The 25,753-nt window shown below is 43.4% G+C and overlaps 1 protein-coding gene and 1 long non-coding RNA gene across 2 annotated transcripts; both read right to left on the reverse strand.

Annotated features, from left to right (window-relative positions):
• LOC147114652 (uncharacterized) lies at nt 1–23,096 on the reverse strand. Its single transcript, XR_015078972.1, has 2 exons — nt 20,652–23,096; nt 1–148 (listed from the first exon to the last, which is right to left on the reverse strand). It is a non-coding gene; the product is annotated as an uncharacterized LOC147114652 (long non-coding RNA).
• Nucleotides 4,515–10,339, reverse strand: LOC147114653 (transcription factor MafA-like). The gene is made up of 2 exons (XM_085992498.1): nt 7,848–10,339; nt 4,515–5,454 (listed from the first exon to the last, which is right to left on the reverse strand). The coding sequence occupies exons 1-2, from the start codon at nt 8,684–8,686 to the stop codon at nt 5,397–5,399; spliced, it is 897 nt and encodes a 298-aa protein (XP_085848624.1). The 5' UTR covers nt 8,687–10,339; the 3' UTR covers nt 4,515–5,396.
• Nucleotides 23,097–25,753: the final 2,657 nt, after the last annotated feature.

Consider the following 25,753-nt stretch of genomic DNA (forward strand, 5'->3'; position numbering starts at 1 on the left):
TTCATCTGAATAATTTATTTTTAAATCTTCACTGGTAATTTAGAACATTGCACGTCGATATCCCTTCTCACCAATCGTGCAGTGCGAGCCTTCCACAGATGTCATTGAGCAGCAAGACACGGAGCGATTGGACACCTAGAGATGGACACTGTTCCAATAAAAACAGGAAGGTGGAAATTAACAGTAGGGTTCCTTGTTTTTTTTAATTAAACATCTCACAGCTCTCCAGAAGGATCAATGGGTAATTGCACAGTTCAGTGTGTAAATGAACACAGAGAAGGAAAACCTCTAAAAAGACTTGCATTTATTTAGCGCCTTTCAGGATGTCACCATGCCCTTTACAGCCAATGAAGTACTTTTGAAGTGTAGTCACTGTTGTAATGTAGGAAACGTGGCAGCAAATTTGTGAAAAGCAAAGTCCCGCAAACATCAATGTGATAATGACCAGATAATCTGTTTTAGTGATGTTGGTTGAGGTATGTTCGCCAGGACACCGGGGAGAACTCAATCTGTGCCGAGTTATTTGATCTGAGCCTTGGTGGCAGTAAGGGAACTATTACACATGGCCTCAAGAGACCGTGGGTTAAGGAAGGGAGAAATCAAATTAACCAGGATTCCCACTCCCGATTTCTTGCAAGTACACGTGCGGACATGATCAGATCAGTGATTCACTTTTGTGCCCTTTAATGCTGTTCTGAAGCCATCCACTAGGGGGTGCATGAGACAGAGGGCCATCTGTCTCGAATTCTACATCTCTCTGCTAGCCTATTAGCAGTAAAGTAACTCGCCAATGGAAATGAGTTAAATGGGTATGGGTACGGTAGCCTAGTGGTTTATGGTACTGGACTATCACAGAAATCACAGGAACCCCACAGTGCAGATAGAGGCCATTTCGGCCCATCGAGCCTGCACCGACACATAACCCACCCGATCCCCGTAACCCCTACACCATGAGTTCAAATCCCACTTTGTGCAAGTGGGGAAAATAAATTCAGTAAAACCTAGCACCAGATAAAATAACCATGAAAGCGGCTGGATTGTTGTAATAAGGACAATCCTCAGGTAATTGTTCATTAATGTCCTTAAGGGAACCTGCAACCATGACCTCATCTGCCCTACGTGTGACCCCAGTCCCACAATATGTGGTTTACTTAATGTCCTCTGGGCAACTAGGAGTGGGCAATAAATGCCAGTATTCCCAAGAACAACTTTTTTTAAATAACGGTTGTGCTCCATTCCTGTGGGTTTAGGAGAGGGTTTGATCCCACCTGAATGCTGTTACATTCCAACGCAAACTGATTATATTATCTGAATATTGTAGCTAGTGTCTTGCTTTTCACCTTAAAGCAAAAAAAAAAAAATATTTTTGTTTTTCCAATTTGCCCATCAACCACCAAAAAAGTGAAAATTCTGCAGGCAAAATCATCATGTAATCTTATCATGAAACTTGTAATGCTGGTAGAGTGATTGCAGAATTCACGCCCCCCTCTCTCTTATTCTAATGCTCATTTCCCCAGACTGCACAATGTGAATCTGCAGTTTCACCTGCTGTTTAGCTTTTCCACTTCACCCAAACTTGCTTCAATGTTTAATTTTTTTTGTGTAGCAAATGAAAAAGCATCGATACCATCAAGTGGGGTCCAAATGAAAAATGGTTTAAAAAATTACCAAAAACCAAAACTCCTATGTGTACGATAAACCCGGACTAAAGGCGATACCCATTATAGATGCAAGCAGATCTCCGGTGGGGTTGAGCAGTTGCAGTGTCTCATTGCTAATCTGGTCTGCTTTAAAGCCACTTCTTTAAAATTCAGGTAATTGTAGCACTTGGAAATTGCAGAGGTCAGAAGGCAATTGTAATTACTGGTAAATTTCAGGATGCTGGTCAATGATTTACTTTTTTTAAAAATTTGTTCTGTGTCAAAGTCTGGTGTGTGATTGGCATGAATAGAAGCATAGATGTGACTATTAATTCTCAGCTTATTACTATTTATCGTGATCATACAACTGGAGTGATTAGTTTACAAGAATGCAGCCATTAGTACAGGCAACAACATTTGCCAACGGGCCCTGTTTCATGGTTATCGCCTTAACATCCACCATCAACAAAATAAAGTGATCCAAACTTAATAAGACCCCCCTCATTCTGCTTATTATAGTATATATAATGTATTACAAGAGTTCCAGATTGGCTTTCATCTCCTAATTAGGGAGTTTTCATGTTTTCCTCACTGCAAGATTACTGACTGAAATTCACTCCTCACAGGTTCATTATTCTCTAAGTAATTCATGCCAAGAGACAGTTATTCTGCATGGAACTCGTCCCCAGGTATCGGCTACTCTCCGAGTAACTCACTCCCAGCTGCCCATTATGCATCCCCAAGTACCCATTACACTCTCAACACTATTGGATAGACCGACAGGTCCCAGACTATCCAAACCTCAAGTCCCAGTTAGTGGTGTGTTTTCAGAATTCCACAATAACTGGGAGCCACGCTGTGGTCTGAGATAACAGTGGCATATTCAGAGAACACTAAGGAATTCTAACTTTTAGTTACAGATAGCGTGTCATGTGCAGCTGCTGCTTTCAAACTGCAGGGAGACAAGGCTACACGAGGTAATCACAGATGGATTGTTAGAACATCTTGCCAGTGAAACATCAATTAAAGTGGCCTTAGAAACTCCTTCTGCAGCCTGCTTTTTTTTTTGGAAGGGCAGCGGGTGGGGGAGGGAAGTGTGCTGCCTACAGTGGGTAACTCAGTAAATGCACTGCCACAGAGCAGAAAGGTCCCAGGCTCAATCCCCAACCTGCACCAAATTAGCTGCTCTTAAATCAGGGCAGCAGATGGGGGCTGCCGCAATGTGCCTCAGCATCCCGAGGCTTCACCAAGTGAAATACATATATGGTGTATATGCTAGTGCCCCTGATCACTATGCAGTTGACTTCTACTAGAAAAACACAGGGGTATATGGACAAGACACGGACAGGAGTGGGTTGGACCGTGATGCTCCTACAGTCAAATAGCCCTGCTGACACATCGTCAAGGCTGACGCATGAAGAATGCCCACTTGGGCGACACAATGTGACAACTGTATCCCAGAAAAATTCAGCATATTCCTGAGAGGAGAAGGAAAGTTCAAGCAGGGTGCAGCAGCAGACAGAGTCGAGGCCAGCTCGCACCAGTTTTGACAAGGCTGTTACAAAAAGACTTTCCATCGAATATTGTGAAAAATACATGAATTCTCCATACATTCAGATCTAAAACTTCTCACTTCACTATTATATTCTTCTAATAAGCTATTCTTCTCAGCACCGAACAGATCCGATAAAATGTAATGTGTCAAAATTACTACGATTTTTAAAGACGCAAATTAGCAGATTTTCTTTTCAATTGGACACCCGGTTTGATCACTTGCTCTTTGCCTCCACTTCACCCCATCCTCTGCTCTGCAATGCTGTGCAAAATGCCACTTGTGCGCTCATCGCTGCTTGAATGGAGTCACCGAGAATCTCTCTACTCCACTCACAACCCACCCCCCCCCCCCCACCCCAACCAACCCCCATCTTTCCAATTTGCTTTCTGATGTATATGAACCTGGATTGAGAGCTGCGTAGGTTTTTTTTTTAATTATTATGCTGAGCTTTGCAATTCTGTGCTCAGGACGCAAATAGTCTCATCATCATCATGCAGTAGGTGCATCAACCAACCACTTCAGTGCTGGGGTGAAAGGTAGGGCACACAAGGTGCGTCAGAGAATTTAAAGCCTCAAGTTTAATTTAAAAATTAATTTTAAAACATTTAAAACCTTTTGCTTTAAGGCACAACTATGAGAATGCTGACAGAAGGAAGTGCCGTCACAATCTTCTGCTAATTTTCTTGCACCTCTCCACCATAATATGCAAACTCAAGTCACTGAAGCAAACGCTCGCTATTCCCTCCCTTGAATCCCAGTCCTTTTAGTTTTATAGTATAATTATACTGATCATGTGTTTTTTTAACTCAGATTTACTAGAACATTTTTCCTTTTTTTAAAAAAAGCTTTGTTAAATTAGTCCATGCATTTCAGCCCCCTCCATTCTGCATTCCCATTCCTATGCAAACAATAGGCTCAAACGAAAAGCAGCTCGTGCAAAAAGGAGACAGCTAAATGGCTAGAACTGGCAAATTTTGTCCTTCCCGCATGATTGCGTTCTCCCCGCATGATTGCCTTCTCAAGTGTAAGGATTTAAATATGTTTAAAAGGGGTGATATAACTAGTGATTAAGGGTAAGCAAGACCGGAGTAAGAAATCGATCCCGTGGTATATCAAACGCACAGAGTGTCTTACTTGTCCTGCCTGGGCTCTTGGGTCATTTTATTTAAATTCTCATGCTGAATCATGAGGAAGAGCACAAATGTCCAGTTCTGCCTTGACTGCAGCCATTTCTCTGATTAACCATCGAGTGTGGTTTGTGCATTTCTACACCTCTCCCCACCCACCCCAAGACAAAAAAAAAATCAATCGTATAGGAGGCTGTGTTAGTCCAAGCTGCAGCAATTCCTGAGGCAACGAGACTGAACGCCACAGATATGGAGGCTTCAACACCAAAAGAAATGCACTTTGAACTTGCAGCCAAAGAGTTCCCCTTCTCCCCCTTTCTCCCTATGTTCAAGTTCCGGTGGAACATGAAACAGATTGAATCACTCAGCCTGGGATGCATAGCCAAGGGCATAGGTTGGTCCTCAACTCAAATTATCTGACAAGTGATGACTCGATTTTTTTTTTTTTAAAGCACTGAATACCCACTTTATTCAAGTTCTTCAATAATTCAAATTTTAGTGCAACAAAAAAACAGACTGAATTATCAGGCGTAAACTGCAGGTGAATTACCTTATATCTATGCACACAATGAAATCAACAATCACTCCCCATGAATTGCTTAATTTTAAAAAAAATGTATTCAGTTTAAAAACACTACTGCAATTCATGCAATGCTCAGCTGTACCCAAGTAAGTAATGCATTCCCCTCTCTTTCTCACACAATCTCTCTCGGCAGAACACAAAAAGCCGGTTCTATTGCACGAGCAGGACATTCAATAAAGTCACCTTGCTGAATTCAAGTTAAAATAAAACTGATCACCAGATAATGTTTCTCAATGATAAAAGCTCCAGACTCAGGAGGGTGGGCCGGAATCCCGCAAAAAAAAGCGCGTGCCCCTAACGAAACGCAAACGGGAGGGGCGCGAGAGCCTGCGATGACCGCTCCTCAGCAGTCATGAAGCATGCAGCAAGGCACGGTCTAAATTGAAAGCTGCCAGTTTAATGTCCGACCCCTCCGCAGGCTTGTTTTGGAAGCAAGCGGGATGGAAAAGACTGGCTCCTTTGGACATTGGCAACAGCTCCAGGCCCAACGGTCATGCGGGCAAACAATGCCGACCTGTCTTACTGATGGTGACTTGCAATTTAAACAAACTGGAAATGAGGGGCAACAAAAAAAACAGAACAATTTCAGTTGAGTTTAGATTGCATTGTAGAATTTCTGCACACATGAAAAAATTTGCATTTTTAAAAAAAAGCATTTTATTAGAGAATAAACACGTACAGATTACTCTGCGATTCAGCTCTTTATTTCTCGAATTTGTTGCAAGCGGCAGCAAACGGGGATGAGGGGGAAAAGAAAACCAATTCTCTCGCGCAGGTTTTACGAATCCGGCACCCGCGGTGCTAATTTTGCCCTTACATAAAACGCAGCGATAGAATGAAGCTGTTAAGTCATTTTTGGTGTCATTCAAAAACAGAGTGAACATGCAGCATCAATCGGAAAAACCGGATCCTCGCTCCCTTCGCCGAGGGGGGGGGTGGGGGGGAGGGAAAAAAAATTTTTACAATGAAAGATTCAGTTGACAAAATTTCTGTAATTTTAAAGAATCCATATTGCTTTATATAAATATAGATGACACAGCAATGTACAGTACTGCACCTGCCTCACTGGATTTCACTCTTTTAGAATTACTTTGAATCACCCGTTTTCATCGGTTCCCATCATTCTTCTCTTCTTTTTCCCCTCCTATTAACAGTAACCCGTTCTAGAATCTTCTCATTCACAACTATTCCATTTGCCTTTTTGACCCCCCCCCCCACCACCCCAGAGACAAAAAAAGCTTGTGGGTGGCTGGGGTAAGAGGAGGAAACAATACTGGATTCCTGCTTTGCCAAACCAAACGACATTTCATTTCTAACCATACTTTTTAATTATAAAGCGCTTGGATCTTTTGAACCCATGTGAAAAAAAAATTTAGTGGAATTTCTAAACCAAATGTTTTTTTGTTTTTTTTTTATAATCGGGAAGTGTTCCAGAAATGTCTGCAGTGGCTCTAGAGTTCAATAACTTATTATCTTTCCTCGACTGTATTCCAGGAATACCTGCTTTTCACTTAAGAGCCCAACGATCTCCCTTAAACAAACCCGGAGTGCGCTTACCAATATATGGCTCCAGACAGTGTTAACCTTCCTTGCCCCCTCCCACCACCACCCCCCCCCCAGGTACGGATTCTCCCTCCCCCGACAAATCAAGGAGCAATTTCCTACGAGGGCCACTGCTCCACAACGATGGGAATTATTCAATTCTATCCGATTTAAAACAAAGCCCACCATCACCTTTAAAACCTGAGCAATTTCCTTCCAAATTTCCGCTTTCCCCCTCCCTCCCTGCACCCCCCCCACCCCCCCGTCTCCAACCCAAGACTCAAACAGCAATCATCTCAATAATTCTAATAAGTTAAAAACAAAGTTTAAAAAAAAATAAGCCTTATTTATAAAACAAATTCGGCTTCTGATAGTGCAGTAGGCTTTTTATCTTTTTTATCTACATTATTAAATGATTTTTGTTTTCATTTCTTTACATTATCTGCATGCTCTTAATTATAAAGTTCTTTTAAGACTCGATCAAGCAAAATATAGGCTCAAAAAAAAAAATGGAGAAAAAGGCAGATACCTAAACCATTCTATGTACAGGTACAATGCAGTTAAATATTCAAGTCGTTTAAATTTTTCCCCTAAATCTGGCTTTATACAGCATTTTTTTAATGGAAAACGTAAGATGATAATGTAAAAAGAAACTACAGCAGCGGCACTCGACCCATGTAATCACTGGGGTAAGATCACTTGCAAAGTCATATCTCCCATTATTTTCCCCTACTGTGTTGCGGGACATTTACAGCTGCATTTCCACACGTTAAGTTATTATTCCAGAACGCAGCCATTTTTAATCCCCTTGTTGCTCTCTAATGATGCTCGGAAATGAAGAAAAATTTAAATTAAAACCAGGAGCCATGCTTTTTTCCCCCCCTCCCAACAGGACTGGGTACAAAAAAGAGAAAGTACTTTAAACGCCATACATGTCCAGCATGCAGGATTGGTTTTAAAAAGTCCACATTTGTTTGAAACTCACAATTTTTTTGTAACATGTCTCTTGTGATTCAAAGTCAGTTTTTGCCCCTGTAAAGTTTTTTTTTTCCTTTTTAAATATATTTCTCATTTTAGCTCATTTCTCTCTCCTCTTTCTCCTTACTGGATTTGTAAGTTTTTTTTCCCTGTTAAATATATCTTTCACCAGCAAATGTTTTTGACTTCCATTCTTCAGGATTGTACTCTTCTGAAGTGAGTCTGTAACATTCCCCCATATCAAACAAAACTCAAAGCATCTGCAGAATATGTCCCACATAATTGTCTTTTTCAAATTATTTACATAGTCTTTCCACCCCCTCTTCTAAAAGGTTTTGTACACTAAGTTGAAGTCACATCAAAAGTGTTTCTCGCCCCCTTTTGGTTTTCCTTTTTCCTAGCTTGAGTGCATTCCAACTCACATGAAGAACTCGTTGGAAGAGGGATTGTTTTTGCCAGGGTTGGAGGTGGCCGGTGCCGGCTCCCTGTAGCTCCTGCTTGCCATCTTCTCGTACTTCTCCTTGTAGACGTCCCTTTCTTTGGCCAGCCTTGCCACCTCTTGCTTGAGCTGGTCTACCTGCTGCTGGAGGAGGGACTTCTCGCTCTCCAGCATGTGCCGCTGCTGGACCCTCTTGTACCTGCACGACTGAGCGTAGCCTCGGTTCTTCAAGGTCCTCCTCTTCTGCTTGAGGCGGATGACCTCCTCCTTGCTGAAGCCCCGTAACTGCCTGTTGAGCTCCCTCACCGACATGCTGACCAGCTGGTCGTCGGAGAAGCGATCCTCCAGGCGCAAGTGGTGGTGGTGGTGGTGGTGGTGCGGCGGGGCTTGGTGTTGGTGGTGACCGTTGATGGGCATCTCCTCCCCGGGGTACTGCTGCGCCCTGTAGCCCTCGAAGTGGTGGTGGTGGTGGCTTTGAGAGCTGCCGATCAGAGCCTCCACCGCATCCTCGGGGGTCAGGTTGAGCGCCTCGGGGTTGAGGTGGTGCTGGTAGTTGCTGATCCAGTAGAGGTCCTCCAGGTGATGCGCTTTGTTGCTGCTGCCGCCCGGGCTGGGGGCGCATAGGCTGGGCGAGGAGGGCACCGAGCTGCACGGGGTGCTGATCGGGGTGGAGGACAGCGAGCCCGAGATGCGGTTGCAGTAGCGCTCGGCTTCGGGAGGCTCCTTCTTCACCTCGAACTTCATGAGGTCGAAGTCGTTCACGTACTCGATGGCCAAGGGGCTGGTGGGCAAGTCCGCGCTCATGCCGAGGTCGGAGGCCATTGCAAGTTCATATACTTAGGAGAGAGAACCAGACAACACAACGCAGACAAGAGAGAGAGAGAGAGAGAGGAGGCTCCGATCTCCAAACACTGGGTGGTGGGGCTAAGCACAGCCGGGATGGAGTCGCTCTGTCCCAGGGTGTTGCACCCCTTCTCAGTCCTGAAAAGAATCTTCCAACTCAAACTCCCTTCCAATTTTCTTCCTACGGCATGCAAAAAAAAATCCAATTAAAATTAAGTTTTTTTTTTTAAAACCCTACTGTATATAAGGGAGTGAGATGCCCCTTATTTGTGCATGCGGAAACTTGGCTTAAAATTTCTTTTTAAAAAGACGATTCGATTTCTCAAGAGCTTTCCCTGTCTTATCTGGAACGGTAGCTGTTTGCAGTTAACTCTTCTGAATGGCTTTATTCTTTTTCCCTCACTCACTTTTCGTTGCTGTCCTGTTGCAAAGTTTCTCTTCTGCAAAGATTTCGTTTCTTGCTCCCACTTGTCAGGAAAACTTTCAGATGGAGCGTCCGGGTAAATGATCCAGTGCAAATCTCAAGGTGTGTTTCCCGTTGGTTCCCCTTCCTTTCTCAAGAAGGGCAGAGTTCTTGCATCCGTGCAGAATGGACACGATGCGCCGCTTTCAATAATTAATAAATAATTTAACTCCCACCGCGGCTGCGATTTGAATTGAAAGTGTCACTTGGATCTTTTTGCACTATTATTGTTACTCTCCCTCTCTCCGCGCCCAACCCTGAGTGAAATAGCTCCCAAGGCTCAAAGAGCTCCATTTTATACACCCCGGCTCATCGTCACGCCCACAAAGAGGTGTGCCATGTCACCCGTCACCAATAGGAAACCTCTCCGGCAGATTGATTTGCATTACACCATAGCGACCGCCGCCGGAGAATGGGGAGGGGAGCTGTCAATCACTCCATCCATCGCTCGATCAATCAATCAATCAACCGGGACAGAGCAACAACTCCCTCTGTCTGCAACAAGCCTTCAAGGGGAGGGGAGAATAATCTGCAATTAATTTTCGGAGGATTCTGAAGAATCCCATTTTTTTAATGATTAAATTAAGTTAATTTACGGAAAAATCATGAGCCGAAAAGTGTTGAATCTGGTTGAATCTCGCAGAGATTGATTGGAAAAGCAATTTTTCGTCGATTCAAAGCTGCAAGGGTCTGAGTACAGAAATTTTGTAACTAATCTGCTCCTTTCTTAAATTATATTCCCTTATTTTTCCCATTTAGGAACCAACTCTGAAATTATAGTAATTCAACTTGTTCTATTAAACGCACTTCTTCTATTAATTACATCACTAAATGTAATTAAAATATCATAAAATATCTAAAATTCTAACTTGAATCATTTCTGGAGAACGTGCTATATAATACTTAAGCTAATACTTACGATGGTGGTTAAAAATGTGACTGTTTGCAATCTGTCTTCTCCCTCTTCCCACCATTATTCAGGAGCACACGTGGATATAGACTGGGAAGTGTCTTTTCAGTGATTTGTATTAATTAGGGATTGGGTTGAGAGGGCTGGAGGGTGTCGCACAGAAAGATTGCTTTTAATTAAAGTGAATTTTATAACACAAATCAAAATGTAACTACCCTGGCATTAGAAATAAAAAAATAATACAGAGCTATTTACATGATTAATATTATCTTATTGCTAGCCTGCAACTTTCTCATTTTATCCTAATATTCTCTCTCACTCTCCTCAAGGTGCTGATGGGATATTGGCCACCATCTGGGTCCTTGGCCAAAAGACTAGAGAGTGAGCACCAGCAATTTATTAGACTGTAGGGAGGGGGACATCACAGTTCAGTAGGGACGCGGACATCCTCAGAATGAATAAATAAAAATCCTCATCCAATATTCACATGTTCACGTTCCAGCAGGGTTCACTGAATGGCGATCAGGAATGAAAAGTAACAATTTATACGACTATTGCACCCTTAGGATGTCCCACAATACTTTACAATGAACAGATTAATTTTGAAGTGCAGTCACTGTTGTCATGTGAACAAATGCAGCAGCCAAGTTGTGCACAGCAAGATCCCACAAACAACAACATGTATTTATATAGCACCTTTAATGTAGTAAAACATTCCAAGGCATATTACAAGACAAAAATTTGACACTGAGCCACATAAGAAATTAGGGCAGATGACCAAAATCTTGGTCAAAGAGGAAGGTTTTAAGGAGCGTCTTAAAGGAGGAAAGCAACGTACATGGGACTACATAGGATAACATCCAAAGATGTGCAGGTTAGGTTGATTGGCTATGATAAATTGACCCTTAGTGTTAGGGGGATTAAATACGTGGGGTTACGGGGATAGGGTGGGATATGTGTTGGTGTAGGGGTTACGGGGATCGGGGGTGGGATATGTGTCGGTGCAGGCTCGATGGGCCGAAATGGCCTCTATCTGCACTGTGAGGTTTCTGTGATTCTGTGATTCTGTGATATGGCACAGAAACAGGCCATTTGGTCCAACCAGTCCATGCCAGCGTTTATGCTCCACATGAGTCTCCTCCCCTCTTTCCTCATCTAAACCTATCAGCATAACCCTCATATGCTGGTCTAGCCTCTCCTTAAATGCATCTATACTATTCAGTTCAACCACTCCCTGTGCTAGTGAGTTCCACATTCTCACCACTCTTTGGGTAAAGAAGTTTCTTCTGAATTCCCTATTGGATTTCTTGGTGACTATCTTATATTGATGGCCTCTAGTTATGCTTTTCTGCACAAGTGGAAACATTCTCTCTGTATCCACTCTATCAAAAGTTTTCATAATTTTAAAGACCTCTATTAGGTCACCCCTCAGCCTTTTTTCTCCCCCAAGAGAAAAGAGACCCAGCCTGTTCATCCTTTCCTGATATGTATACCCTCGCATTTCTGGTATCATCCTTGTAAATCTTCTCTGCACCCTCTCCAGTGCCTCTATATCCTTTTTATAATATGGCGACCAGAACTGTATGCAATACTCTTGTGCGGACTAACCAAGGTTTGATACAGGTTTAGCATAACTTCCCTACTTTTCACTTCTATACCTCTAGAAATAAGGCATAGTGCTTGGTTTGCTTTTTTATGGCATTGCTAACCTGTGTCACAACTTTTAGTGATTTGTGTATTTGTACTCCAAGATCCCTTTGTTCCTCTACTCCACCTAGTGATAAATGACCTCCCTATTCTTCCTACCAAAATGTAATACCTCACATTTATCTGTGTTGAACTTCATTTGCCAATTATATGCCCATTCTGCAAATGTATTCATGTCCTCCTGCAATTTGTTGCAGTCTTCCTCAGTATTGACTATCCCTCCCAATTTGGTGCTGTCTTCAAATTTAGAAATTGTGTTTTTGATTCCAAAGTCTAAATCGTTAATGTAAATTGTGAACAGCAGTGGTACCAGCTCTGATCTTTGTGGAACACCATGACCCACCTTCTGCCACTGTGAATAGATACCCTGTCTTGAAGCCAGCCAATAATCCATTCTGTTACTTGTCCCCTGACTCTGCATTCTCTGACCTTGTTCATCAGTCTATTATGGGGTACCTTATCGAAGGCCTTTTGAAAATCCAGATAAATTACACCTACTGCATTACCATTGTCTACTCTCTCTGTTACCTCTTCAAAAAATTCAATAAGGTTGGTCAAGCAAGACTTTCCCTTTTGAAATCAATGCTGACTACTCATTACAGTATTATATTTTGTTTTTTAGATGTTCTTCTATTTTCTCCTTTAGTTGGGATCTCCCATTATTTTTCCTACCACCGATGTTAAGCTGACTGGTCTATAATTCCCTGCAAATGTTCTATCCTCCTTCTTAAATATAGGTATTAAGTTAGCTATCCGCCAGTCCGCTGGCACTACACCTTTTTCTAACGAATTATTAAATATGCGTAGTAATGCCTCTGCTATCCCTAGATTATTTTAAAATGCATAGGTGCAATCCATCTGGACCAGGGATTTTATTCTCTTTGAGTTTGATTAGTTTATTTAATATATCCCCTTTTTTATTTTTAATTACCTCATTACTAATTATCTCATTACTAATCCCATCATCCAATGTCTTACCCACCTGATCTATCTCCCTGGTAAATACTGAAGCGAAATAATGATTTACTATTTCTGCCATCTCTCTATCGTTACCTGTAGTATTATCCTGTCTATCCCTTAATGGCTCTAACCCCACCCCAACCTTCCTCTTTTTATTGATGTGCCTGTAAAATATTTTACTATTTTGTTTTATGTTCCTTGATAATTTAATTTCATAGTTCCTCTTTGCATCCCTAATTGTTTTTTTGACTTCTCTCCTAATCTTTTCATATTCTCCCTTATCATGCCCTCCCCTGCTGTCTATGTACTTAATGTATGCCTCTTTCCTTACCCTCAATTGTTTCCTTGTGGCTTTATTCATCCATGGAGTCTCATTATTGTTTAGTTTGTTCTTTCCTTTTAGCGGAATATATTTTTCCTGCACTCTGTTGAACACCATTTTAAATGTTTCCCATTGCTGTTCTACATCATTGTTTGCCAATATTGTTGCCTATTTTATTTTCCCAAGTTCTATTCTCAGCCCCTCCAAATCAGCTTTTCTCCAAGCTATTAACCTGGTTTTTGTCATAACTATATCCTTCTCAATTACCATCTTAAAGCATATTATATTATGGTCACTATTGCCTAGATGTTCCCCGACTTTTACTTACCTTATCTGCTCTGGTTCATTCCCCATTACTAGATCCAATAGCGCATCCTCCCTTGTTGGGCTTTTTACATATTGGGTTAGCAAGGAGTCCTGTACACATTGTAGGAACTCCATTCCCTTATCCCCTTTACCTACCTCTTCTGTCCAATTAATATCGGTGTAGTTGAAATCCCCCATGATTATTATTCTATGTTTTTTACTAATTTCCCTAATTTGTCTGCATATTTCTTTCTCCACCTCCCTTCCACTATTAGGTGGTCTGTAGACTATGCCTATTAGTGTGATTGATCCTTTATTACCTTTTATCTCTATCCATATGGATTCTATTTTTGTCTTGCTGATATCTATGTCACTTTTTTCTACTGCCATTATGTTATTCCTAATAAGTACAGCTACTCCACCTCCCCTTTTTCCTTCCCTATCTTTTCTAAATAAGTTATACCCTGCAATGTTTAATACCCAGTCCTGATTTTTCTGTAGCTATGTCTCAGTAATCCCTACTATATCTGCTTCCTCACAATGCATGATTGCCTCCAGCTCCCCTGTTTTATTATGGACACTGTGTGCATTGCTGTACAGACAGTTTAACTCATTTTTAATAGGATTTCCTCTCACTTTATGCTTAACCATCTTTTTAGACTTCCATGCTATAACTCTATTTATTCCCTTGCCACCAATGTCCTCCCTTAGTTTATTCTTTCCTATGCTCTCTTTTCCTGTTTTGTTTATATTTAGGCTGGTTATATTTCTTGTTGATCCCTCCCCCCACATTACTAGTTTAAAGCCTTTGCCACGTCCCTATTTACCCTTTCCGCTAGGACACGCGTCGCATCCCGGTTCAGGTGGAGCCCATCCCATTGGTACAGCTCCTTCCTGTCCCTGAGGTAGAGAGGCGGAAAGACTTAGGAAGGGAGTTCCAGAGCTTAGGGCCTAGGCAGCTGAAGGCACGGCCACCGATGGTTGACTGATTATAATCAGGGATGTTCAAGAGGACAGAATTTGACGAGCGCAGACTTCTCGGGGGGTTGTGGGGCTGAAGGAGATTACATAAATGATGAGTTGATCTGTTTTGGCAGTTTTGCTTGAGGGCAAAATGTTGAGAACTGCCCGCTCTTTGAATAGTGCCATGGGATGTTTCAGCCTTGGCTCAGTGGTAGCACTCTTGCTTCTGAGTTAGAAGGTTGTGGGTTCAAGCCCTACTTCATGAGACTTGAGCACATAATCTAGGCTGACACTTCAGTGCAGTACTGAGGGAGTGCTGCACTGTCGGAGATGCCGTCTTTCGAATGAGTCGTTAAACCGAGGCCCCATCTACCCTCTCAGGTGGACGTAAAAGATCCCATTGCACGATTCGAAGAGGAGCAGGGGCATAAAAACATAAGAAATAGGAGCAGGAGTAGGCCATTCGGCCCCTCGATCATGCCGCGCCATTCAATTAGATCTGATCTTGGCCTCAACGCCACTTTCTTGCCCGCTCCCCATAACCCTGGACTTCCCTGTAGCTCAAATATTTGTCTCCGCCTTAAATATATTCAATGACTCCGCCTCGACAGCTCTCTGGGGTAGAGAATTCCAAAGATTCATGACCCTCAGAGAAGAAATTCCTCCTTATCTCCGTCTTAAATGGGCGACCACTTATCCTGAAACTATGCCCCCTAGTTCTAGATTCCCCCACAAGGGGAAACGCCCTCTCAGGAACTACCCTGTCAAGCCCCCTCAGAATCTTATATGTTTCAATAAGATCACCTCTCATTCTTCTAAACTCCAATGAGTATAGGCCAACCTGCTCAACCTTTCTTCATAAGACAACCTCTTCATCTCAGGAATCAACCTTGTGAACCTTCTCTGAACTGCCTCCAATGCAAGTATATCCCTCCTTAAATAAGGAGACCAAAACTGTGCGCAGTACTCCAGGTGTGGTCTCACCCACACCCTGTACAGTTGTAGCAAGACTTCCCTACTTTTATACTCCATCCCCCTTGTAATAAATGCCAACATTCCATTTGCCTTCCTAATTACTTGCTGTACCTGCATGCTAACTTTTTGTGTTTCATGTACAAGGACCCCCAGATCCCTCTGTACCGCAGCATCATGTAGTCTCTCTCCATTTAAGTAATAATTTGCTTTTTTATTTCTCCTACCAAAGTGGATAACCTCACATTTTCCCACATTATACTCCATCTGCCAAATTTTTGCCCACTCACTTAATCTATCTATATCCTTTTGCAGACTCCTAGGGCTCGATTTTTCCAGGCCCGAGGAGACGGGATTGGAGGCGTGTGAGGTGTTAAAAATCGCAAAAAATGGCAGGCGGCTCCGATCCCGTCTCCGAGCAATTTTCACAGAATCGGGGTTTCAGACCCTGTTTCCATCCCACCTCTAAGAGGCGGGATAGGCCCTTAACAACCAGTTAATTGCCTCTATACTCCCATTTTGAGAGGCCTTTCTGATTTTAACACATTTCCCCCATCCTGCTTGTCTCCGCTGGAACACGCCAGTGAATCCTGGTGGCCTCACAAGTGGATTGCTTACCAACAGCTGCAGCTCCACCATTAAAAAGGAGTTTTCACCAATGATCATTTGCAGGTGGCAGAACTTTGTTGTCTCAGGTCTGGGGAAACTCTTAGCGGCCTACTCATTGTTGTGGAAGTTTGGAGCCTGACATCCATCTCCAGTGTGACCTCCTGGGAAACCCCTCTCCCCAGCTTGACTGAGCACTTCCTCAACTGAGGCATATACCAGAAGCATGGGAACCATTTATTTCCTTGCCTCCTGGACATCAGATTTGGACGAAGACCAGCTGCGGCAACAACAGGAGCGCCAAGCTGCTGCTCACCCACCTGAAGCTGCACAGGCCAGAAGGCGCCAGAGCGCCACCATATTGCTGCCCCAGATGCAAGGGACACACTCATGTTGGCCAGATTTGCTTAGCCTGCACAATCAAGCACTTTTGCCTCGCACCTTCTTACCAGAGCATCGACAATGGACAAGAACCTGTGGATTCCTATCACTCTGACCACCATACTGACAATTGCAACTCACCCTAAGCCCTCAATGTGGAAGTCCCATTTGCGAGATGACACAGGCCAAAACTTCAACAGTTTGCCATCAAATCTGTTTATCATCACATTACAAGGATGGCTTGTCAAAAAACAATACAACAGAACACCCAAGTGACTACCTTGTGATTTATCTTCCTCTTATGAGTGCTCCTACGTGGTGTTTCCCCTGTGGCTTCAGCAGATTTAGAGGCCCGTTGCTCAATTTCTTGCTGCTCCTGTCTCGACACCTTTGGCGGGCGTCCGCTGGGGTTGCGAGCCTGTGAGGGCTCGGCAACTGTCTGCTGCTCCTGCAGCTGTGCAGGGGCTGAGATGCCCTTGTTCTCTGCCACCAACATCCCTCTCATGGGTCAGCCCCACTTCAGAGCTAGCAAGTGGCTTGACAGCACCTTGCTGCACTTCAGGGGGGGTCATGAGGACCCATTTCTGCACTGGAAGTCCTACTCCAGAGGACTTCCATGAAGGTCTGGTTTCTATGCTCAATAGCTGATCATCGCTCCTCAAGAGATGTCAGTCTATTCTGAACAATGACCATGTTTTCAACACTCTGGCGACTTAGCTCCTCCATGGCCGTAGCCATCCTCTCCTCTAGCATAGCCATCCTTTCCACGGAGGCTGCCATCCTTTCCGTGGTGATGCGTTCATGCGGCAATGCCTCCACAAAGGCTCTGCTCATGTTCACGATGGACTCCTCCATTCGCTCCACCATTCGCAATGACCCTGGAGACAAAACCTGCCAGAGACTCCTGCAACTGTTCCTGGAGTTCCAGCACCGCTCTCCTTCTGGATGGATCCAGAGGCACAGGGTCGACATGCAGCTGAGCTGAGCTGGGAGAGCCCTGCGCCCTCCGTCAAGGACTCTCCACTGCTGTCCCTGTCTCCACCATCTGCTGATGCTCACTTGTGAGCTGTGATACACCAGGTGACAACACTACTCTATCTTGTGAAGGTCCCACCGAGGTGCGAGTATGTGCGCTGGTGCTGGGTGCGCTGAATTCTGCTAACGCTGCACCCTCAGGGGTTGCAGCTTCCTCTGAGGAGTCTTGAAGCAGAGGCTGTTCCTCCTGGACAGTGGGCTGTCGATGGTCCTGTGGGAGAGTAAAAGAAAGAGTTAGAGATGCGAGGTAAAGGTTGCATGCACACTAAATTGTGCAGATGATAATAAGTCAATCTGTTAGTGCATCAGAATCATTATCAGTCACTCGTGCAATGTCAATGAGATAGATGCCAAACTATTCTGTCACCAGCTTGCTGTGATGCGCCCGTCTGTCCATCCCCCACTTGCGAATCTTCCTCGACACCGGCGATTTCCAGGGCTGCCTCCTCCGAGGTGGTGAGCTGGGCTACTGAGGGTGGCCCTCCTCCTGTCCTCGCTCTTTCCCTCTTATTGTGGGCTCTCTTTTCCTGCAATGAGGGACACAAGTGAAGTTTGAGTGAGAATGAAGGAGTGAGTGTAGAGAACCCATAGCATAGATGCTTAGAAGGAGACAAAGGGCCCTCCCTGTGTGTTGTAAGTTGTTGTCATTGCATCACAGTGATGGAGAGTGTGAGGGCTGCATGGTCAAATAGTTAAGCGAATGTGACTACAGAGAGAGAGGGAATGGGGAAGGGTGCAGGGATGTAAGTGTCAAGTGGGATGTGGAGGAAGAGGTTGGCAAAGCAGAGTGCTGGTGAGGATAGGCGATGGGTAATTGGAAAGTCATACTCACTTTTCCTGTGCGGAGAAAGTCATGAAACCTCTTCCTGCACTGCAGCCAGGTTCTGCGGCTCATCGATATGGAGTTGACCTCCTGGGCCACTTGCAACCACACACCTTTAGTCTGCTGGGGAGGCTTTTTCCTCCCTGAGGAAGGGAAGAGCACCTTCTTATTTGATCTTGCTCCCTCCACCAAAGTTTGGAAGGAGGGCTCATCAAACCATGGAGCACACTTTGGCCTACTGCTGGACATAGTTGCTGAATGAAGCGATCACAACAATGGGCATAAAGTTTAAAGTCTCCAGAAGAAGCAAGGCTGCTTGCAGGCCTTAAATCCAGCAGCATTGATGATGTCATCGGAAGTGACTTTCTGTATGAAAAGACTCATTGGGCCAAGGGTTTTCACACACTGAAAATCAAGTGCCCAATTAGGGCTAAATCCCACTTTTATCCCACTTCACATCGGAGTCAGGGACCTGACACGAAAACCACCTGACACGCCCCAGCTCGCCCCCAATGGTAAAATCGAGCCCCGTGTCTCCTCCTCACAACTTGCTTTCCCACCTATCTTTGTTTCATCAACAAATTTGGCTACAGTACACACGTTCCCTCCATCCATATCATTAATATAGATTGTAAATAGTTGAGGCCCCAGCACTGATCCCTGTGGCACCCCACTAGTTACAGTTTGCCTACCTGAAAATGACCCATTTATCCCGACTCTTTGTTTTCTGTTAGTTAGCCAATCCTCTATCCATGCTAATATATTACCCCCAACCCCATGAGCTCTTATCTTGTGCAGTAACCTTTTACAGTATGTGGTACCTTATCGAATGCTTTCTGGAAATCCAAATCCTCTTTATCCACCCTGCTCGTTACATCCTCAAAGAACTCTAGTAAATTTGTCAAACACGATTTCCCTTTCATAAAACCATGTTGACTCTGCTTGATTGTATTATGATTTTCTAAATGTCCTGCTATTACTTCCTTAATAATGGATTCCAGCATTTTCCCAATTACAGATGTTAGGCTAACTGGCCTATATTTTCCTGCTTTCTGCCTCCCTCCTTTCTTGAATAGCTGCGTTACATTTGCGGTTTTCCAATCCGCTGGGACCTCTCCAGAATCCAGGGAATTTTGGTAGATTACAACCAATTCATCCACTATCTCTGCAGCTACTTCTTTTAAGACCCTCGGATGCAGGCCATCAGGTCCAGGGGACTAATTTAGTCCCATTAGTTTGCCTAGTACTTTTTCTCCAGTGATAGTCATTGTTTTAAGTTCCTCCCTCCCTATAGCCCCTTGATTATCAATTATTATGGGATGCTTTTAGTATCTTCTTCCGTGAAGACCGATACAAAATATTTGTTCAAAGTCTCTGCCATTTCCCTGTTTCCCATTATTAATTCCACAGTCTCATCCTCTAAGGGACCAGTGTTCTCCTTAGTGCCCTGGCCCACATTTATCCCTCAACCAACACCACTAAAACAGATATGCTGGTCATTAATTTAATTGTTGTTTGTGGGGCCTTGCTGTGTGCAAATTGGTTGGTTTGTTTCCAATATTACAGTGACTACAATTCAAAAGTACTTAATTGGCTCTAAAGCACTCTGGGACATCCTGAAGTTGTGAAAGGAGCTATATAGAGGGAAGTCTTTCTGCCCTTCTTTCTCTCTTTCTTTCCAATGTCCAATGGAATGGGAACCTGAGTTTTTTTTTACCTACTGCCTAGCTCAGAACCATTGCTGTCAATTGTAGCACTCCAACTCCTGATGAGGTCAATTGAACCTCATAGACAGAAGATCAAGCTTGAGACCTTAGAGTCTGTTTGCCCAGTACCATACCGACAGTGCCTTTACCCACTGAGCCCATAGAGAACACATTTCTAATCTTTAATATAATTCAACTTAATTGAAGCCAGCTTTAGTTTTAAAACAAGGGAACCATCACAAACCCAACCTGCAATGCCTTATTCAAATTATCAGTTGCACTAAAATCATATTGGCCCAGAAATTCGTGTCGGGGGCTTCCCGCAAGTGCAAGCCCCCGACCTACACTTACCTAGCGTGCCGGCAGTTGAAGCCTGGGCCTGCATGGATTTTCCTGTCTGTGGCCCGGTTCAGCTCCCGGCGCGCTGTGCTTGCGTGACCCAGCGGCGTACTTAGTGCGATGCGTCGGCTGGGATCACGTGAGCACTGGGCAACCAATCGGAGGATGCAAAAGTTCATTCATGAGTTTGACAGTAAGAACTGTCAAACTCATGAAAACTCCGGGTGCCCAAAACAGTACTTAAACTTGAAATAAAATTTAAAAAAACATCATACTATTTAAATGAACTATAAATAACTTTAAATAACTATTTTAAACAATAATTAAAATTTTTGAAAAAAATAATTTTATAAAAAATCGGGGCTAAAAATACACTTACCTTACTGTAAAGTCTTTAAAAATAATAAACCTGTGGAAAAAAAATTATATTTTTAATTAATAGACCACTTACCTTTTAAAATTAAGTCCTTACGTCTGCTTTTTTAAAGTGTAAAAAGTGGAGGCCTTCACGCACGGGCAAACCTGGAAAAAAAAAGGAAGTTCAACGCGCACGCGCAGACTCCTGCACGCACGCATTCGACCTCTGAACCCCTTGGTTCAGAGGATCGGAAATGCCAGTTTCCCGCGCATACGCTGTGCATGCAGAAAACCGGCAATTCCATTGGTCCCACGTGTGAGTACACGGTGCTTACTCGCGCGTTGGGACACTAATTTCTGGGCCATTAAGTATGAACAGAAGGTAAATTGCTGTATAGATATCTCCTCCTTCCTTGCCTCTCATTATAATTTATATTATTTCCAAAAACCTACAGGTGCAGAAAAAATATCTGAACAGTGAGGGAGTGGATTGCAATGACAGGCTTTCCTCTCCAAGCAATCGATCCACCAACAGCTCATTGTGGAACTCGGGCTGATAACTGACAAGCAGCCAGTCGACCATCCATTATTCCCTTTCATTCATTTATTTGGATTTCTTTCTGTCTTTTCTTGTTTCCTATCATTTTTTCTCCTTCTTACTGTCTTTTTATATCAGTTTTATTCTGTTAGTCTTATTCTATCTTCTTTTTCTTGACCTTTCAATTTCTGTCTTTTTTTGTCTATTTTTCATTTTTAACCTTTTTGTTTATTGTTTCACTTTCTTCTCTCTCTAAGTCCTTTACAGCTCCCTCTCTTTCATTGAGGAATCTGTGTTTTTGCCTTCAACCTCTCTCTCTCTGTCTCTGTCTCTGTCTTCTCTTTCTCTCAGAAGGGTTTCTGCTGTTGCCTTCCTCTCTGACGTCCCTCTCTTGCAGAGGATTGTGTTGTTACCTCTGTTCCTGCGGCCCTCTCTCTATTCTTTACTCTCCCTTTCTCTTCTCTAGGCATCTGGAAAAACTCTGCTGCCTGTATCCTAACTCACACTAAATCCCCTTCACCCATCACCCCTGTGCTCGCTGACCTACACTGGCTCCCGGTCCAGCAACGCAATTTTAAAATTCTCATTCTTTTTTTCAAATCCCTCCATGGCCTTGTCCCTGCCTATCTCTGTAACCTCCTCCAACCCTCCTAGAACTCTGCGTTACTCCAATTCTGGCCTCTTGTGTATCCCCGATTTTAATCACCTGTGCCTTCAGCTGCCTAGGCCCTAAGCTTTGGAATTCCCTCACTAAACCTCTCCAGCTCTCTACCTCATTGTCCTCCCTTAAGACGCTCTTTAAAACCTACCTCTTTGATCAAGCTTTTGGTCACTTAATAACTCCTTACGTGGTTCGGTGTCAAATTTTGTCTGATTATGCTGCTGTGAAGCGTCTTTTATTACCGCAAAGGCGCTATATAAATGCAAGTTGTTGTCGTTGCCTCTGTTATTCCCTCTCTCTGTTTCCATTTTTCTTTCACAGTCTCTCAGGGAAGTTGCCATTGACTCTGTCTCGCTCTTTATACCTTTCTGTCACAGGGATCTGAATTGTTGCCTCTCTCTGTCTTTCCATCTGACTATCTTTCTCTTTCACACATATACATTCACTTTCTCTTTCTTTCTCTGTCCATCTTTCTCTTTCTTCCTGTGCCTCTCTCTTTCTCTCCACTCCTGCTTTTCCAATTGTCCATCTAACTTTCTTTATCTCTGCTTTACTGTCTCACGTTCTCGCCATTCCACTTTCTCTCGCTGTCCCTCTCACTCTTGATACATCTGACTTTCTGTATCTCTTCTCCTGTCTTGACTTTCTTTCTCAATCCCTCTATTTTCTCTTTCTGGCTCCCTCTGACTTTCTCTCTCTCTCTCTGTCCCTCTGACTTCTTCTGTTGGTCACTTTTATTTTCTGTCTCCTTGTCTCTCTCACACACTCACACGTTCTTGCTCTCCCTCCCTCTGGGAGTACTTACTTTAAATTGTCTGTTTACAGGCCCTGACAGCTGTTAGGAGCATCAGCCATTAGTGATTTTAATTACTGCACTGCCATTGGAGACCAGGGGCTGCTGCCTCTGCTATTAAACAGCCTTTAAATGGAGCAAATAGGAGCCAGTGCAAACTAACACTTACCCTTTAGCTACTGTAAATGGGCTGGGTTTAATTTATGGGCTAAATATGGACTCTGATGTAACGTTAGTCCACAATCAACCAACCTCTGGCCTGGACAAGTGTATTTGTGGTAGTTGCTCTCTGCTATACTGTAGCAGAGGTTACACAAATTGAGATGAATGGAATTTAGTGTTACTACCATTCTCCCAACATAATGTAAAACCATAACAATCCCTTATTTAAAAAATCATCTGCAGGTGCCTGTTTTACTGTTGAGTTCCGTTTCCAAACCATTTACTATTTTCACAAAAAAAACAATTGAATATCTAAACGGGAATGAAATGAATGGTCAGGGAAATTCAGCTCTGGATAAACGGCGACCTTTCTGGGGACAGGAAAAGGTAATTGAACCAGTACGAGAGATCAAAGCCCAACTCCCCTCCCCCGCCCCAAACTGCTCACCATATTCTTCAATCCTTTCATTCTCCACAAACACATCTAATTATATCTTGAATCCATTTACACCGTCTGCTTCAATGGCATTCCATAATATTCCATATCTATTATTCTTGCCTGCTTTCCCTTCTGGCTCCTAACTCCCCAATTTTTAACTGGTGTGTCCTGGTATTTGAGCCCTTCACCATAGTGAACGATTGCCATGGGAAAGGTCATTTGATACTTGGAATCAGCCTTGGTTTTGTTAACAGCAGAGAATTATGGCTGCAAGTAGAACATTTTAATATAAATCTCATTCAAAGGCAAAATGGTCCCCAATAGTTCTTTTTTTCTTACAGTTATAGAACCATAGAAATTTACAGCACAGAAGGAGGCCATTCAGCTCATTGTGTCTGCACCGGTTCTCTGAAAGTGCTATCCATTTAATGCCTTTTCCCCAAACTCTTATGTTTCTTTTTCTCAAATATTTATCCACTTCCTTTATGGATTCTGCTTGATTCACTGCTTGTTTTTTTTAATTCATTCTTGGGATATGGGTGTTGCAAGCAAGGCCAACATTTATTGCCCATTCCTAGTTGCCCTTGAGAAGCTGGTGGTGAACCTTCTTCTTGAACCGCTACAGTCCGTGTGTTGAAGGTACTCTCCCAATGCTGTTAGGTAGGGAGTTTCAGGATTTTGACCCAGCGACGATAAAGAAACCGCCGCAATATATCTCCAAGTTGAGATAGTGTGTGACATGGAGGGGAACTTGGAGGTGATGGTGTTCCTATGTGCCTGCTGCCCTTGTCCATCTAGGTGGGGCAATTCCATGTCCTAACAACGCTTTGTGTAAATGAAAATTAAAATAGTCTAAAATTTACCCAATCATTTTCCCTTTTTCTTCCCTGAAGGTGCTGAGTCCTTGGTAAGCAGTGACTGTGTCAGGAAGCTGTTCACCAGTGGAGTGCAGCACAACTGAGCACAATCTTCTGTACACCCAAAGTCCATACAGGTGTCACAGGTTAGTCATAACCCAGCTGAGTTTACTTCCCCTTCTCTAGATCGGGAGTACTGCAGATCCCCAAATTCTGCCACGGCTGAAGTGAGTTAGCTTGCCAGCCCAAAATGAACCTATGACTTTCAGGTCTGGCTGGCTTAATACTGCACTAGAGAGTGCCTTTAGCCACTGGAAGGCTCCCAATTATTTATAATCTTAAAATGAAAATTAGGTCAGTGAAAATTCTTCACACAAAGGATTAGAATCATAGAATGGTTACAGCACAGAAGGATCCCATTCGGCCCGTCGAGCCCGTGCCGGCTCTCTGAAAGAGCACTTCAGCTAGTCCCACTCCCCCGCCCTTTCCCCGTAACCCTGCAATTTTTTTTCCTTCAGATACTTATCCAACTCCCTTTTGAAAGCCATGATTGAGTCTGCCTCCACCACCCTTTCAGGAAGTGTGTTAACCACTCGCTGCGTAAAAAAGTATTTTCTTACATCGCCTATGTTTATTTTGCCAATCACCTTAAATCTGTGTCCTCTGGTTCTCGACCCTTCTGCCAATGGGAACAGTTTCTCTCTCTGAGCACGGTGGCATAGTGGTTAGCACTGTTGCCTCACAGCGCCAGGGACAAATCTCCTCTCAATCTTCTCTGCTCCAAGGAGAACAACCCCAGCTTCTCCAGTCTATCCACGTAACTGAAGTCCCTCATTCCTGGAATGGTTGTGAGAATGTGAATGCATTGCCCTAGAAGTGCATAGAAGCAGAATCAATTCAAGTGTTTAACGGGGACCTGGTTACTTGGAAGTAAAGTTATTTAAGCTTTAGAGGGAAGAACAGGGAATTGGGATTTAAAAGAGGTGGTAACAAAATGCTTTCTTTTTTGTTTTTAATTCATTCTTAGAATGTGCGCTTTGCTGGCAATGTCGGAATTTATTGCACACCATGAGAAGATTGGTGGCGGATCTTCTTGAACCACTGCTGGCAGTTTCGATACAATTGAGTGGCTTGCTACACTTCAGAGGGCAGTTAAGAGTCAACTACGTTGGTGTGGGTCTGGAGTCACATATAGGCCAGACTGGGTAAGGGCGGCAGATTTCCTTCCCTAAAGGACATTAGTGAATGAGTTGGGTTTTTACAAAAATCCGACAGCTTCATGGTCACTTTTCCTGATGCCAGCTTTTTATTTCCAGATTTTTTAAAAACTGAATTCAAATTCTCAAACTGCCATGGTGAACTTTCAACTTATGCTCTCTGGGTTACGAGTCCAGTAACATAACTACTACACTACTGTAAACTGTCCAGGGTCAATGGTCCTGCACCTGTTTGTTCATGTTTTTCTATTTTGTAATGAAAGGTGAGAGAGGTCCATGCAATCAGTGTCATCTACAAACACCAGCAGATCTCATTCAGTGTTTTGTGTCTGTCGTAAATGATCAAAGGGAATGTCACGCAGAGCTGAAGGCAATATTTCAATGTAAAGCAAGCCGTCCAGAAAGAAAATAAAAGTTCACTTGAATGTTCCAATGGATCAATAGGTAAATATACCACCTAGAGTGGAACTAATCCATACAGATAAGGAAAATCCCAGGTTCAATCCCTGGGCTGTGTTGATTGAGCTGA

The sequence above is a fragment of the Somniosus microcephalus genome, chromosome 7 (assembly GCF_052327205.1).
Source record: "Somniosus microcephalus isolate GS21.2 chromosome 7, FLI_Smic_1.0, whole genome shotgun sequence".
Taxonomy (NCBI): Eukaryota; Metazoa; Chordata; class Chondrichthyes; order Squaliformes; family Somniosidae; genus Somniosus; species Somniosus microcephalus.